Source organism: Aethalodelphis obliquidens, unplaced genomic scaffold, assembly GCF_003676395.1.
Source record: "Aethalodelphis obliquidens isolate GAN/ISIS:26980383/991018 unplaced genomic scaffold, ASM367639v1 scaffold5, whole genome shotgun sequence".
NCBI lineage: Eukaryota > Metazoa > Chordata > Mammalia > Artiodactyla > Delphinidae > Aethalodelphis > Aethalodelphis obliquidens.
Window position 1 is genome coordinate 74,794,545 of NW_020837949.1, and position 17,355 is coordinate 74,811,899.

At 38.3% G+C, this 17,355-nt stretch overlaps 1 protein-coding gene across 4 annotated transcripts in view; it reads left to right on the plus strand.

Annotated features, from left to right (window-relative positions):
• KLHL7 (kelch like family member 7) overlaps nucleotides 1–17,355 on the plus strand; it is a 63,843-nt gene that overhangs the window by 43,069 nt on the left and 3,419 nt on the right. For all 4 annotated transcript variants that reach the window (XM_027102669.1, XM_027102670.1, XM_027102671.1 and 1 more), the window contains 2 exons: nucleotides 4,580–4,820; nucleotides 7,054–7,255. In XM_027102669.1, coding sequence (XP_026958470.1) covers nucleotides 4,580–4,820; nucleotides 7,054–7,255 — 443 coding nt within the window. The remainder of the gene's footprint in view (nucleotides 1–4,579; nucleotides 4,821–7,053; nucleotides 7,256–17,355) is intronic.

Below are 17,355 nucleotides of genomic sequence, written 5' to 3' on the forward strand. Positions count from 1 at the left end.
GGAAGCCTTTTTTCTAGCTGTGATGCTATGTTTTATGAGGAACTTAAGTTACAAGAGTATTTTCTTCCAATGGCTGATTATTAAATCCCTTTCTGGACTTTGGGAGGTTAATATGTTTACAGAAATATCTGTGTGATCCCACTGAAAATGAGTGCATTTCAAAGTGGGTACAGCCTAGGAAATTAAGTACAATCAAGTGTTCACTTCTAAAAAACTGGATATGCCCTAATAGTGTGCTATTTGGAAGGAAGGCAAAGACTGTTTCTGATCCATCTTGTAGTTGAAATTCAGCCGCATAGTATAATAGCTATTTAGGTGTTTAAGTTTTTAAAGCCTTAACTTAAATTACTTTTAAGTCCACATTTATGTTAAAACATTTAGTACTATTATAAGCATCTGATGTGAGAAGTTGTTTTCTTTGTACCATACTTTTGGTACTACTTGCCTAATTGTTGTATTTACTTTTTCTATTAAAAAAAAAATAATATATGCTCATTGTAGAAAATTCAAACATAGGAAGATAAAAAGGAGAAAGCCAAAGTGCTCCCAGCATAACAAACAGTCCTCAATAGTTGGTGAACATCATTCCAGTCCTCTCATTTTTTTTTAATTTAGAATTTTTTATTTTTTTAATTTTATTTTTTATTTATTTTTTGTTTTGGCCGCACCTCGTGGCATGCAGAGCTTCCCTGACCAGGGATCGAACCCATGCCTTCTGCAGTGGAAGCACGGAGTCTTAACCACTGGACTGCCAGGGGAGTCCCCAGTGTTCTCACTTTATATATGTGGGATCATGCCATACGTGCTATTTTACAAAAACTTTTTTTTACTCTCTCAGCATTTATATTGTGGTGGTATTTTCATGTCAATGAAAATACCATCCTTTTGAAGGGCTGTGGAGTATTCCTCATAAGGATATATAATATTATCATTTATTTGTAATAGTGACTCTATTTCTGTTTTGTAAGTAAGTTCATTTGTACCATTTTTTTAGATTCCACATTATGTGTGGATATCATATATTTGTGATATCATATATTTGTCTTTCTCTGTCTCACTTCACTCAGTATGACAATCTCTAGGTCCATCCATGTTGCTGTAAATGGCATTATTTTGTCTTTTTTTATAAGCCACAGTGTTTTGATGTACTTTTCATGACACTGCTTCTAGGAATGTTGTGGCATCTGGCATATACCTCCTCTCTCCCCTAGCTTTGCTTGATTTTCTCTCAAAACGATGCAAAATAAAGTTCTCAAGTCTTAAAAGTAAAAAGTTTCATTTTGCATTTTGGTTGTCTTGATTATTGTTAAAATTTACATCTGTAGTGTTTCTATTATTTGAGGATTCATGTGTTTTCAGAATAAAGATTATATTAAATCAATCCTTACTCTCAAGGAAAATAGCAGGCTGATGTTTTTACCCTAAGGCATTTGGAGAAAAATATTACAGCCCTTCAACTCAAGAAGGGCTTTCACTTTCACTTCCTGTAGCAGTGTCCTACAGCTGAAAAGTCACACAAGACAAGATGTAATGGCGTACTCAGTCATCAACTGCAGACTTCAGTGTGGTGGGGATTCAGAAAAAGGAAATCAGGGAAGCTTGCAAAAAGAAAAGGAGTCTTGAGCTTGAAAAAAGTCTACAATGTGATATATCACAGCAGAGGCAAGAAAGACTGACTGGGACCAGGAAAGACAGGACTTTATACATGGGTATGTCTGCATATATATGTGTGGATGCATACATGGGTGATGTGTCAGAACTTAAGAAATCCTTCTACCTGTGTTTTTTCTAAGCTTTCCGGTTTTCTCATTTTCATATCTTCTCAGCAGCTAAGCATATAACCTTGCCTGGAATAGGTACTCAATAAAAACTGCATTAAATTATATTTTTAGGGTAACAATTTCCTGCCCACACACATACACTGTGACTCTAGTGCTCTTCATCCATCTGTTGCTAACATGAAAGCTCCATGCCCTTCTAGCTTGCCTTGTAGCCTGTGAGTGCTGGGAGCCATAAGTAATTCTTCCTCCACCTACAGGCCCCAGGTTGGGAGTGGTCCCATGACTAGAATAAGACCTGGCAAAGATATCCACTGAGCTGACAAGCCTGACTTCCCATCTGTTTTTATCCCCTCTCTGCTTGCTTCTTCAACTGCACACATCTCCTAGGTAGTATAACAAGTTATCAAAGGGCAAACGTTAAATCACATTCTCAGTACGTCATTTTGGATGGGGGGTAGATTGAGGGAATTGGGTAGATTTCCAAGGGAGGTTGGCCCATACACGCACCGAGAAAAAAGACCATAAGCTCCCCTGTGTACAACCAAAGGCAGATATGCTCAAACATAGGTGCATTTAACACCTGACAGGTATATTTAATGAGCCCAAATGTAAAGCATTACATTTTATCTGAAATGAAGTCTATTTTGCATTCCAGGTAAAAAGAAGGATATTTCACTTACCTGTGTAGAAGATGAACTATTAGGCAGAATATTATATATAGCTAGTATTTATCAAGCATAGTGTTTAACATGTATGGTGACCAATGACAGTATTGGGAGAGTTGGAAAAGGGCTTCTAGAGAAATGAGAGCCCACACTGCAAGTAAATAGAAACATGTGCCTATTCCCGTGTTACACACACACACACACTGCAGACACACACACTAATCAATTTTCCCTTGGGCTTAGAGTTCCGAGAGAGCAATGCATTTTAATTCTTAAATATGAAGTATAACCAAGTCCTGTATGACTTATGATCATCCGTTCCCTACTCAGACCCTTGAGTAGTATTGGAAAGTTAGAATTATTCTGTTACCAAGCTCTTTGAAATTATTTCATTCTTTGGAACCTCATAATCTTAGTGTCTAAGTGTTTAAGCTCATCTAGCTAAAAGAAGTAGTATATTTTTTCAGTTCCAGCTTCTACCTAGGCAGTTCTTTTTAATTTGAAGAGTATCAGGTCTTGGAGACCATTTCAAAAAATATCTGGCCAACTTTCTCATCCTGAAATTAAGGAAGAGTTTAGAAAGATAATGTTTTTAAGGATGTCTTTAGAAATTATGGGAAAATTTGCATATTACTTTCTAATAATATCAAATAAATTGAGTGTAAGAGTGGCAAGACTTGAGATTCACTAAGTTAATGTACCTTATTAATGAAATTGTATTTCTCTGCTAATGAACCTGGTCAGGTAGGAGCTACGAGTAGATCTGCATAATATGTAAGAGAGTAATTTTGTTTACTTTTGAGGTATTGCTCCCTGTAGAATATTTTATCGCTTACTTTTTTTCACTCTGTGGTACACAGTTTCCCCAAGAAAACAAACGTTTAAAATATTCTTCCTCAGTTTTTCAAATCCATTGAGTAAAACTGAAGCTTCAGGAAGATGTTACGTTTATCCTGCAGTTTTGTGTGCCTACCAATAAAAATACCACTGAGTAACCCAGGGGGCCTCATAGACCCTAATTTGAGAATAAGAAAGGGATTAAGGCTCTGTTTCTCTGGTCACCTAAAAAGCAGAATGTTTATCATCACTAGGAGTCAAGATATTCTCAATCAGGGACTCTTCTTTTACCTAAGAGACCATTTCTTACGTTCTACGATGCTTTGATCTAATTCAGTGAATGCCTGAAAAACAGGACATTAGCATGATAGATATCAAATTTTCCCAAAGGGAAATCCACATTAATAAATCACAGTGCTTTGATTGATGAGATTGGAAATTGTTTGGATTTCTATCTGACCCTAATTATTTTCAACCATTTTCAGAAAGCAGCAGGAACACTGTAACTTTCTTGCTTTAAAAGGGGTAGGATCCAACAAGCTATAACTTTGGGAGCATTCCCCCACATATTTACATAGAAGAAGGGCACAGGTGTCCTTGGATGTCATCAAACATAGGAATCAGTGGTGCTGTGAACAGCCTTTATTGTGAAGTACTGATAGGTGCCCATTTCTTCTCATTGAGACGAAAAAAGTTGTTTCCAGACTACTCAGGTTATTCAAGTATTTCATAATATCACAGCTTTAAGAGTCTGGCTGACTATACTGGCTCACCTGAATATTTACGGAAAATTAATATCTCTCAGAAGTCTACAAAATGCCTTCTGGCTTTAGACATTAGTAGGTTAATGGCAGTTAAAGCTTCAGATTATCCATTGATTCTTTATATCCCTATACATCCGGCAAAGAAGGGATGTGCATATTTACATTTGAAAAAAATATCTTTCGTTAAATAACAAAACTGCTTATTTTAGTATTTTCTTGTATTGTTATCCTCAATAACAGAAGGAATAGAAGACGGGGTGTTGGTGATACATACAAATGTATTAAAGTTTATTTTAGAGCCAGAAAAGACCCAAAGCCATCACTGTCTTCCTCTTGCCTTCTGCCACGACTAACCAACATTCTGAAGAAATCACGCAAGATTAAATAATAGTCTCAAGTCAAACATTCTTATATGTACTCTGATAAATTTAACATATTCTTATGTTTTGTATGTTCTCAATTATATCTTTGCTTCATCCTTTCCTATTATAGTTTTCCATTACTGAAATCTTCCTGTCCTTTCCTGTTACAGGATTATAGCTGGACAGACATCCGCTGCCCCTTTGAAAAACGAAGAGACGCAGCATGCGTGTTTTGGGACAATGTAGTTTACATTTTGGGTGGCTCTCAGCTTTTCCCCATAAAACGAATGGACTGCTATAATGTCGTTAAAGATAGCTGGTATTCCAAACTGGGCCCTCCAACACCTCGAGACAGCCTTGCTGCCTGCGCTGCAGAAGGCAAAATTTATACATCTGGAGGTTCCGAAGTTGGTAAGGACTTATTCAGTATTTGTGTGTGCTTTAAAGCTGAGGGTCTTGGCTTTCATATTTAAACAGAGTTGGTATTATTTGTTCAGATACTTTTTGACAAATTTAAATACATATCTGTCATATTTTAGAGCACATTTCCCTGAAGGTTTACCTTACTCTTTCTAAGTCATTAATTTACAAGAACTTCAACTTCCTAGATTATGTTAACTGTCCATTTTTTGTCATGACAACGGTTTCATTGACGTCATCTGGATTTCAGTTTCATTGTTGCCATCTGGATTAGTTATTTTATATACGTAATATTATTTGCTTTAAAGATTTTGGAGTTTGGCTTACTCATAGACCCACATTCAGGCTTTTAAAATCTGTATTATCTTTGCTTTCTTTGTATCAGAAAAAAGTAAGAATAATCTTTTTCATTTGCTTTATTCTTTAACTTTGTTTTTTTCTTTTGGCTGCGTCGGGTCTTCGTTGTGGCCTGCGGGATCTTCGTTGCGGCGTGTGGGCTTCTCTCTAGTTGTGACGTGCAGGTTTTCTGTCTCTAGTCGTGGCACACGGGCTCTGTAGTTAGCAGCACTCGGGCTGTCTAGTTGAAGCACATGGGCCTAGTTGCCCAACCAGGGGTTGAACCAGTGTCCACTGCATTGGAAAGCAGATTATTTACCACTGGACCACCAGAGAACTCCCTATTCTTTAACTTTTTAATGTAATGATTGGTAGTGGTATCTTAAGCTTATTGATCAGAACAAGGTGTGGGTATGGGTATAAAAACCTTTCTCATTGACAGATAATTTGTAAGTGTCCACTAGTGTTCGTTTATTAAATGAATAATTTTTCTAAATGAATATTCTAGGTGCAGACTAGCTTTTATATGCTTTCGTCTTTTCAAGTAATTTCTTTAGCTAAATAATGGGCTTATAAAGAAAACTAGGAAGACCAAGTAAATCTAAAGTATGGAATTTAAACGTTGTCTTTTTGTTTTCTTTTATGATTTTTATATTAGCCCAAAGACTGTTTTACTTTTGGTCAGCATATTTATTTGTTTTAAGTTTCTACCCCCACTCCCACTAGATGCAAAATGAATACAAGAAAGATTATGATTTTCTAAATGTGACTTGAAAATCATAAAAGATTATGATTTTCTAAAACACTTGAGTGTTTTATACATATACTTTTTTGTGGAAAGTATAGTAGATAACTTCATTTCTTCAGCATTTACTCTACTAAGTCAGTTTTTGACTTAAATAGTAACTCTTTTTAATCTGCTATATACTGTATATTTCCCTTTAGTGTCAGCCGACTGAATCTGCCAAATTTGAAATGTTTAAAAAGTTAAAAAGAAGTTACTGTTAGTCATGACTATTACTTCCTCTGTTTGTTACTCTTTGAACTTTGCTCTTCATAGGCTTTGGTTTTGATAGAGACTTATAAGGGTGTTATTGCTTTTAAGCGTTAGAAGAGTCCAGAAAAGTGGGAAGGGAGCAATAATTTGATAAAGTTCTAGCTTCGTTTTTCTTGGGAAAGAAAAAAAGCACTTGACCTTTAATGGTATCATTTCTAAAAGTCTTTATTGAGCTCCTAAAATGTGCAGAAGTTGCAAAACAGGATGGGTGTGTTTTGCCGTTAAAATGTATAATCAAAGTACACCAGAAACACATAACGATACTTTGAGTGTATATTCAAGAATGGACCGGCATGACTTCAGGGCCTACCCACACAACTGCTGAGAGCAGTCAGGAAGAACAGTTTTGTTAATGATGCAGTGGCTGTTGTAGAACATTAAATGACAAGCCTGAGGATACTCTCAGATAGTCGTCTTCATATTTTAAGGTATAGACTTACCATCTGTAAACAGCTGTGTTTTTCCCCCTCTCTATAAACATTTGAGGTTCAGTTAATTCCCATCATCATAACTGGGCTGGAAGACATACATAATGTTTCTTATTTAATTTGAAAATCTTTTGAAATCAAACCAATTTCTTTTTTGTTGTTGTTTAATTACCAATTAATAAGTCTCTCCAGCAGATCCTTTTCTGAATATTTTCCAAGGTCTATACAAACAGAGGTAGCTTTTTCTGAAACTATTTCTACGTTTTGTTGTTGTCGATTGAGTACAGAAAAGACTCTACAACCCTAAATTCTTTCCTCCAGTAATGATTCAACTCTACAGTCAACTCACTCCAGGCCCACATACACACTAAGTTAAGCAAGATGGGGTCCTTTTCTTTTACAGGAAACTCGGCTCTGTATTTATTTGAGTGCTATGATACAAGAACTGAAAGCTGGCACACAAAGCCCAGCATGCTGACTCAGCGCTGCAGCCATGGGATGGTGGAAGCCAACGGCCTGATCTATGTTTGCGGTGGAAGTTTAGGGAACAATGTTTCTGGGCGAGTACTGAATTCCTGTGAAGTTTATGATCCTGCCACAGAAACGTATGTATCAGTTTAAAACTCTTACTACACAATTAATTGTATTCTATAAGCTCAATGGAAGAAGATGTCAAAAGGCAGAAGGAACCCAGCAGAAGGATTTTTGAATGTGCTAGGGTCAGGGGCATGTTTATAGCCTTGACCCTTCCTCTACACCTTAAGAAATAGCTTGACCTCATACCCTATGGGAGCCCCTCTCTATCTATTCCTGCTTGTGCAATAAATAAATGTCTGTGAATAAGAAAATATGACTGATTCATCAAACTCAAAATATTTTTGTTTGAGAGATCGGGAAATGTAGAGAGGGGGAAACAATTTATGACCAGTAGTAAATTTGCCTTTAATTAGAAATATTATATATTGGTTCGTGGCATTAATGAATCATACCCCTAGGTATAATGTCTTTTTTGAGTTTGTGCTTACTAAAGTATGTTTGGATTCATATTTATTAAATAAAATTATTCTTTTTTTTTTAATATTTATTTACTGGGCTGCGCCATGTCTTAGTTGCGGCATGTGGGATCTAGTTCCCTGACCAGGGATCAAACCCGGGCCCTCTGCATTGAGAGCACAGAGCCTTAACCACTGGACCACCCGGGAAGTCCCTAAGTAAAATATTCTTAAGTCAACTGGGAAGTAAAATAAATGCTTTTAAAAGGCAAAATACAAAGAAATAAACGGTTAGCCCGTTTTTCTGATCTTGTAATTAATGATGGAACCCATTCAATACAGCCAAAGGATACGGGCCAGTTATTGATAGTGGGGGGTGGTAAGTATAGTGTAATTAACTAACAAGAAAATGAACGCAGGTGATGTTCCAGTCAGACCTTTTGTTGATAATCAGAAACATCCAAAGACCTTCAATAAGAAAATTAACTTGCTCGTTTGAAAGGATTGTTCTTCCTTTACTAGAACAAGTTATTGGGCAAATATGTTCAACATAAATGTTATGCCAAAGAGCCGCACCAAAACTCTTATGCTCAAATTTTGTACTTAGGAAATATTTCCAGGCTACAAAACATAGAAGTCTTCTACTCCAGCTATTGCTTTTATTAAATTAAGCATAAAGATTTAATTATAAAATATGATTGTCATTTGTAGTTATTTATGCTTCCCACCTATTTTTGAAGGATTTAAGAAAGCAAAATCAGTAACTCCTTTCCCAAAGAAAAGTGCAATTACAATTGTTCTTTTCTCATTTTTTGCTCAACTAGTCACCCATGTTAGGGATAGAATTGAAAGAAGCTTATCTTGAAACATATCTTTTGCTAAGTGTCTAGACTAGGAAATCTCTTGAGATCATCACACTTAATACTTCCCAATGTTTTTTTTTTTAATTATTGGAGTATAGTTGCTTTACAATGGTGTGTTAGTTTCTGCTTCACAACAAAATGAATCAGTTATATATATACATATGTTCCCATATCTCTTCCCGCTTGCGTCTCCCTTCCTCCCACCCTCCCTATCCCACCCCTCCAGGTGGTCACAAAGCACCGAGCTGATCTCCCTGTGCTATGTGGCTGCCTCCCATTAGCTATCTACCTTACGTTTGGTAGTGTATATATGTCCATGCCTCTCTCTCGCTTTGTCACAGCTTACCCTTCCCCCTCCCCATATCCTCAAGTCCATTCTCTAGTAAGTCTGTGTCTTTATTCCTGTTTTACCCCTAGGTTCTTCACGACATTTTTTTTTTTTTTAACTCTATATATATGTGTTAGCATACGGTATTTGTCTCTCTCTTTCTCACTTACTTCACTCTGTATGACAGACTCTAGGTCTATCCACCTCATTACAAATAGCTAAATTTCGTTTCTTTTTATGGCTGAGTAATATTCCATTGTATATATGTGCCACATCTTCTTTATCCATTCATCCGATGATGGACACTTAGGTTGTTAACATCTCCGGGCTATTGTAAATAGAGCTGCAATGAACATTTTGGTACATGACTCTTTTTGAATTGTGGTTTTCTCAGGGTATATGCCCAGTAGTGGGATTGCTAGGTCATATGGTAGTTCTATTTGTAGTTTTTTAAGGAACCTCCATACTGTTCTCCATAGTGGCTGTACCAATTCACATTCCCCCCAGCAGTGCAAGAGTGTTCCTTTTTTTCCACACCCTCTGCAGCATTTATTGTTTCTAGATTTTTTGATGATGGCCATTCTGACTGGTGTGAGATGACATTTCATTGTAGTTTTTTTTTTTTTCATTGTAGTTTTGATTTGCATTTCTCTAATGATGTTGAGCATTAATGATGTTGAGCATTCTTTCATGTGTTTGTTGGCAGTCTGTATATCTTCTTTGGAGAAATGTCTGTTTAGGTCTTCTGCCCATTTTTGGATTGGGTTGTTTGTTTTTTTGTTATTAAGCTGCATGAGCTGCTTATAAATTTTGGAGATTAATCCTTTGTCAGTTGCTTCATTTGCAAATATTTTCTCCCATTCTGAGGGTTGTCTTTGGTCTTGTTTATGGTTTCCTTTGCTGTGCAAAAGCTTTGAAGTTTCATTAGGTCCCATTTGTTTATTTTTGTTTTTATTTCCATTTCTCTAGGAGGTGGGTCAAAAAGCACCTTGCTGTGATTTATGTCATAGAGTGTCCTGCCTATGTTTTCCTCTAAGAGTTTGATAGTTTCTGGCCTTACTTTAGGTCTTTAATCCATTTTGAGTTTATTTTTGTGTATGGTGTTAGGGAGTGATCTAATCTCATACTTTTACATGTAGCTGTCCAGTTTTCCCAGCACCACTTATTGAAGAGACTGTCCTTTCTCCACTGTACATTCCTGCCTCCTTTATCAAAGATAAGGTGACCATATGTCCGTGGGTTTATCTCTGGGCTTTCTATCCTGTTCCATTGATCTATATTTCTGTTTTTGTGCCAGTACCATACTGTCTTGATTACTGTAGCTTTGCAGTATAGTCTGAAGTCAGGGAGCCTGATTCCTCCAGCTCCATTTTTCGTTCTCAAGATTGCTTTGGCTATTCGGGGTCTTTTGTGTTTCCATACAAATTGTGAAATTTTTTGTTCTAGTTCTGTGAAAAATGCCAGTGGTAGTTTCATAGGGATTGCATTGAATCTGTAGATTGCTTTGGGTAGTAGAGTCATTTTCACAATGTTGATTCTTCCAATCCAAGAACATGGTATATCTCTCCATCTATTTGTATCATCTTTCATTTCTTTCATCAGTGTCTTATAATTTTCTGCATACAGGTCTTTTGTCTCCTTAGGTTGGTTGATTCCTAGATATTTTATTCTTTTTGTTGCATTGGTAAATGGGAGTGTTTCCTTAATTTCAGTTTCAGATTTTTCAGCATTAGTGTATAGGAATGCCAGAGATTTCTGTGTATTAATTTTGTATCCTGCTACTTTACCAAATTCATTGATTAGCTCTAGTAGTTTTCTGGTAGCATCTTTAGGATTCTCTATGTATAGTATCATGTCATCTGCAAATAGTGACAGCTTTACTTCTTCTTTTCCAATTTGGATTCCTTTTATTTCCTTTTCTTCTCTGACTGCCGTGGCTAAAACTTCCAAAACTATATTGAATAAGAGTGGTGAGAGTGGGCAACCTTTTCTTGTTCCTGATCTTAGTGGAAATGCTTTCAGTTTTTCACCATTGCGGACGATGTTGGCTGTGGCTTTGTCATATATGGCCTTTATTATGTTGAGGAAAGTTCCCTCTATGCCTACTTTCTGCAGGGTTTTTATCATAAACGGGTGTTGAATTTTGTCAAATGCTTTCTCTGCATCTATTGAGATCATATAGTTTTTCTCCTTCAATTTGTTAATATGGTGTATCACGTTGATTGATTTGCGTATATTGAAGAATCCTTGCATTCCTGGAATAAACCCCACTTGATCATGGTGTATGATCTGTTTAATGTGCTGTTGGATTCTGTTTACTAGTATTTTGTTGAGGATTTTTGCATCTATGTTCATCAGTGATATTGGCTTGTAGTTTTCTTTCTTTGTGACATCCTTGTCTGGTTTTGGTATCAGGGTGATGGTGGCCTCGTAGAATGAGTTGGGGAGTGTTCCTCCCTCTGCTATATTTTGGAAGAGTTTGAGAAGGATAGGTGTTAGCTCTTCTCTAAATGATAGAATTCGCTTGTGAAGCCATCTGGTCCTGGGCTTTTGTTTGTTGGAAGATTTTTAATCACAGTTTCAATTTCAGTGCTTGTGATTGGTCTGTTCATATTTTCTGTTTCTTCTTGATTCAGCTGCTTGGCAGTTGTGCCTTTCTAAGAATTTGTCCATTTCTTCCAGGTTGTCCATTTTATTGGCGTAGAGTTGCTTGTGGTAATCTCTCATGATCTTTTGTATTTCTGCAGTGTCAGTTGTTACTTCTCCTTTTTCATTTCTAATTCTATTGATTTAAGTCTTCTCCCTTTTTCTCTTGATGAGTCTGGCTAATGGTTTATCAATTTTGTTTATCTTCTCAAAGAACCAGCTTTTAGTTTTATTGATCTTTGCTATCGTTTCCTTCATTTCATTTTCATTTATTTCTGATCTGATTTTTATGATTTCTTTCCTTCTGCTAACTTTGGGGTTCTTTTGTTCTTCTTTCTCTAATTGCTTTAGGTGTATGGTTACGTTGCTTATTTGAGATGCTTCTTGTTTCTTAATGTAGGATTGTATTGCTATAAACTTCCCTCTTAGAACTGCTTTTGCTGCATTCCATAGGTTTTGGGTCGTTGTGTTTTAATTGTCATTTGTTTCTAGGTATTTTTTGATTTCCTCTTTGATTTCTTCAGTGATCACTTCGTTATTAAGTAGTGTATTGTTTAGCCTCCATGTGTTTGTATTTTTTACAGATTTTTCCTGTAATTGATATCTAGTCTCATAGCATTGTGGTCGGAAAAGATACTTAATACAATTTCAATTTTCTTAAATTTACCAAGGCTTGATTTGTGACCCAAGATATGATCTATCCTGGAGAATGTTCCATGAGCACTAGAGAAAAATGTGTATTCTGTTGTTTTTGGATGGAATATCCTATAAATATCAATTAAGTCCATCTTGTTTAATGTATCATTTAAAGCTTGTGTTTCCTTATTTATTTTCATTTTGGATGATCTGTCCATGGGTGAAAGTGGGGTGTTAAAGTCCCCTACTATGAATGTGTTACTGTCGATTTCCCCTTTTATGGCTGTTAGTATTTGCCTTATGTATTGAGGTGCTCCTATGTTGGGTGCATAAATATTTACAATTGTTGTATCTTCTTCTTGGATCGATCCCTTGATCATTATTTAGTGTCCTTCTTTGTCTCTTCTAATAGTCTTTATTTTAAAGTCTATTTTGTCTGATACGAGAATTGCTACTCCAGCTTTCTTTTGGTTTCCATTTGCATGAAATACCTTTTTCCATCCCCTTACTTTCAGTCTGTATGTGTCTCTCGGTCTGAAGGGGGTCTCTTGTAGACAGCAAATATATGCGTCTTGTTTTTGTATCCATTCAGCCAGTCTGTGTCTTTTGGTGGGAGCATTTAGTCCATTTACATTTAAGGTAATTATCAATATGTATGTTCCTATTCCCATTTTCTTAATTGTTTTGGGTTCGTTATTGTAGGTCTTTTCCTTCTTTTGTGTTTCTTGCCTAGAGAAGTTCCTTTAGCAGTTGTTGTAGAGCTGGTTTGGTGGTACTGAACTCTCTCAGCTTTTGCTTGTCTGTAAAAGTTTTAATTTCTCCATCAAATCTGAATGAGATCTTGCTGGGTAGAGTAATCTTGGTTGCAGGTTTTTCTCCTTCATCACTTGAAATATGTCCTGCCACTCCCTTCTGGCTTGCAGAGTTTCTGCTGAAAGATCAGCTGTTAACCTTATGGGGATTCCCTTGTGTGTTATTTGTTGTTTTTCCCTTGCTGCTTTTAATATGCTTTCTTTGTATTTAGTTTTTGACAGTTTGATTAATATGTGTCTTGGCGTATTTCTCCTTGGATTTATCCTGTATGGGACTCTCTGTGCTTCCTGGACTTGATTAACTATTTCCTTTCCCATATTAGGGAAGTTTTCAACTATAATCTCTTCAAATATTTTCTCAGTCCCTTTCTTTTCCTCTTCTTCTTCTGGAACCCCTAAAATTCGAATGTTGGTGCGTTTAATGTTGTCCCAGAGGTCTCCGAGACTGTTCTCAGTTCTTTTCATTCTTTTTTCTTAATTCTGCTCTGCACTAGTTATTTCCACTATTTTATCTTCCAGGTCACTTATCCATTCTTCTGCCTCAGTTATTCTGCTGTTGATCCCATCTAGAGTATTTTTCATTTCATTTATTGTGTTGTTCATCATTGTTTGTTTCATCTTTAGTTCTTCTAGGTCCTTGTTAAATGTTTCTTGCATTTTGTCTATTCTATTTCCACGATTTTGGATCATCTTTACTATCATTATTCTGAATTCTTTTTCAGGTAGACTGCCTATTTCCTCTTCATTTGTTAGGTCTGGTGGGTTTTTATCTTGCTCCTTCATCTGCTGTGTGTTTTTCTGTCTTTTCATTTTGCTTATCTTACTGTGTTTGGGGTCTCCTTTTTGCAGGCTGCAGGTTCGTAGTTCCTGTTTTTTTTGGTGTCTGCCCCCAATGGCTAAGGTTGGTTCAGTGGGTTGTGTAGGCTTCCTGGTGGAGGGTACTAGTGCCTGTGTTCTGGTGGATGAGGCTGGATCTTGTCTTTCTGGTGGGCAGGTCCACGTCTGGTGGTGTGTTTTAGGGTGTCTGTCGACTTATTATGATTTTGGGCAGCCTCTCTGCTAATGGGTGGGGTTGTGTTCCTCTCTTGCTAGTTGTTTGGCATAGGATGTCCAGCACTGTAGCTTGCTGGTCGTTGAGTGAAGCTGGGTGCTGGTGTTGAGATGGAGATCTCTGGGAGATTTTCGCCATTTGATATTATGTGCAGCTGGGAGGTCTCTTGTGGACCAGTGTCCTGAAGTTGGCTCTCCCACCTCAGAGGCACAGCACTAACTCCTGGCTGCAGCACCAAGAGCCTTTTCATCCACACGGCTCAGAAGAAAAGGGCGAAAAAGTAGAAAGAATAAGAATAAGGAGGGGGAGGTGAGGAGGAGGAGGAGGAAGGAAGGAAGGAAGGAGGGAGGGAGGAAGGAGGGAAGGAAGGGAAAAAAGAAAGATGATAAAGTAAAATAAAGTAAGATAAAATATAATAAAGTTATTAAAATAAAAAAGATAATAAAAAAACAAAAAATCCGATGGATAGAACCCTGGAACAAATGGTGGAAGCAAAGCTATACTGACAAAATCTCACACAGACACATACACACTCACAAAAAGAGGAAAAGGGGGAAAAAATCATAAATCTTGCTCTCAAAGTCCACCTCCTCAATTTGGGATGATTCGTTGTCTAAAGGAGGGAAGGCAGGAAAGAAAAGATAAAGTAAAATAAAATAAAGTTATTAAAATAAAAAGTAATTATTAAGAAAAAAATTTTTCAAAACGGACGGGTAGAACCCTTGACAAATGGTGGAAGCAAAGCTATACAGACAAAATCTCACACAGAAGCATACACATACACACTCACAAAAAGAAAAGGGGAAAAAATAATAAATCTTGCTCTCAAAGTCCACCACCTTATTTTGGGATGATTCGTTGTCTATTCATGTATTCCACAGCTGCAGGGTACATCAAGTTGATTGTGGAGCTTTAATCTGCTTCTGAGGCTGCTGGGAGAGATTCCCCTTTCTCTTTTTTGTTCTCACAGCTCCCAGGGGCTCAGCTTCGGATTTGGCCCCGCCTGTGCGTGTAGGTCGCCGGAGGGCGTCTGTTCTTTGCTCAGACAGGACGGGGTTAAAGGAGCCGCTGATTCGGAGGCTCTGGCTCACTCAGGCCCAGGTTAGGGAGGGTCACGGAGTGCAGGGCGAGCCTGCGGCGGCCTCTGCCAACATGACGTTGCACCAGCCTGAGGCGCGCCGTGCGTTCTCCCGGGGAAGTTGTCCCTGGATTACGGGACCCTGGCAGTGGCGGGCTGCACAGGCTCCCCGGAACGGGGGTGTGGATAGTGACCTGTGCTCGCACACAGGCTTCTTGGTGGCGGCAGCAACAGCCTTAGCGTCTCATGTCTGTCTCTGGGGTCCGCGCTTTTAGCCACGGCTCGCGCCCGTCTCTGGAGCTCTTTTAAGCAGCGTTCTTAATCCCCTCTCCTCGCGCACCAGGAAACAAAGAGGGAAGAAAAAGTCTCCTGCCTCTTCGGCAGGTCCAGACTTTTCCCCGGACTCCCTCCCGGCCAGCCGTGGCGCACTAACCCCCTTCACGCTGTGTTCGCGCCGCCAGCCCCAGTCCTCTCCCTGCGCTCCGACCGAAGCCCGAGCCTCAGCTCCCAGCCCCGCCCGCTCCGGCAGGGGAGCACACAAGCCTGTCGGGCTGGTGAGTGCCGGTCGGCACCGTTCCTCTGTGCGGGAATCTCTCCGCTTTGCCCTCCGCAACCCTGTTGCTGTGGTCTCCTCCGCGCCTCCGAAGCTCCCCTCCTCCGCCACCCGCAGTCTCTGCCCGCGAAGGGGCTTCCTAGTGTGCGGAAACCTTTCCTCCTCACAGCTCCCTCCCACTGGTGCAGGTCCCGTCCCTATCCTTTTGTCTCTGTTTATTCTTTTTTCTTTTGCCCTACCCAGGTACGTGGGGGGTTTCTTGCCTTTTGGGAGGTCTGAGGTCTTCTGCCAGCGTTCAGTAGGTGTTCTGTAGGAGTTGTTCCACATGTAGGTGTATTTCCGGTGTATCTGTGGGGAGGAAGGTGATCTCCCCGTCTTACTCTTCTGCCATCTTCCCGGAAGTCTCTTTCTCCCAATGTTTTTTTAAACTGTACCTTTGTACTTGCCAGGGCACACTGGGGATACACCTTATCCTAATCCCATCATCCATCCATCCATCCAGCTATCTATCCATCCCCTCTTGTCCTAAACCATAGGAGCAGGGTATATACCAACTGTCCTCCCTCCTGTATCAGTCTCTACTTTACCTCGCATAAATCCTATACTCAAAAAGCATTACAGCATACTAGTTGGAAAACTGTAATCTCATTCATTCTGCTGCCTAATTATTGTTTCGTTTCTAAAAAATATCTTGGAGTAGAGCCCATACCATATGAACTCCAGGCTTCTAAATTCTGAGATCTTTATTCAGGCAGTATCAGTGCAGAGAAAGAGTATAAAGGGATTCTACAACTTCAATATTTTTTAAAACTAGGTGAATATAATCAGTTTGGGGAATATTTTAAAACTTACACAATTTAGCATTTATTTTGTATATATTGAGCTTATGTATTAAATTTGAATTCTCTGTATTCTCTAAATTTTCCTAAGTGAAAAGCTAGTGTGAATATGATTATCCAAATCTCATAATGAAAGATGTTATATACTACTATGATTTCCTTTCTAATATGTTGTGTCCATCCAACGTATTTTTTGTAAAACTGTTTCTTCCCAATTTTGACAATTTTTAAAGTGTTTTTTAGCTAGAATATGTTCGATTGGAAGCTAAGAAATGAAACCTATGGAAACAACACAACACAGTTTCCACAGTTAGAATTTCGAGAAAAGCTACTGAACACTAAACTCAGGTTGGAGAGAGCAGAGACCTAGTGCATACTCTGCATGTGAATTATAGGAGGAAGGATGTTTCACGAAGTTCCTTAATTCTAAACCTTGAGGAGACTTAGATATATATAAAACATTCTCTTATTTTATATCATAGACATATTTAGAGAAGAAAGGGGTATGTATATTGAATTTTTCCAAGTCAGATCCTCTGTTTAACACACTGACATCTCACTGTGTGGAGAGGCTGTGGAGGTCGAGTACTGGCTCTCCCACTTTCCAGCTGAATGCCTGTCTTTTCACCTGGAAGAGCACGTGTGTTCATCCTGAAAAACAGGAGGACTTACTTTAACTGAATGCTCAGAAAATGAGAGTGGTGACTGTCGAACCATTTTTAAAACAAACCAAAAGTATGTAAATATAAGGCAACGAGAGTTGTTGATATTTCAGAGTTCATCATTATGCTCTAATTATGTTTTGAAAAGTTAAATGTATTAAATTATTTAAAAGAAGAGTTATGAATAACCATATTAGGGCTTCCCTGGTGGCGCAGTGGTTGAGAGTCTGCCTGCCGATGCAGGG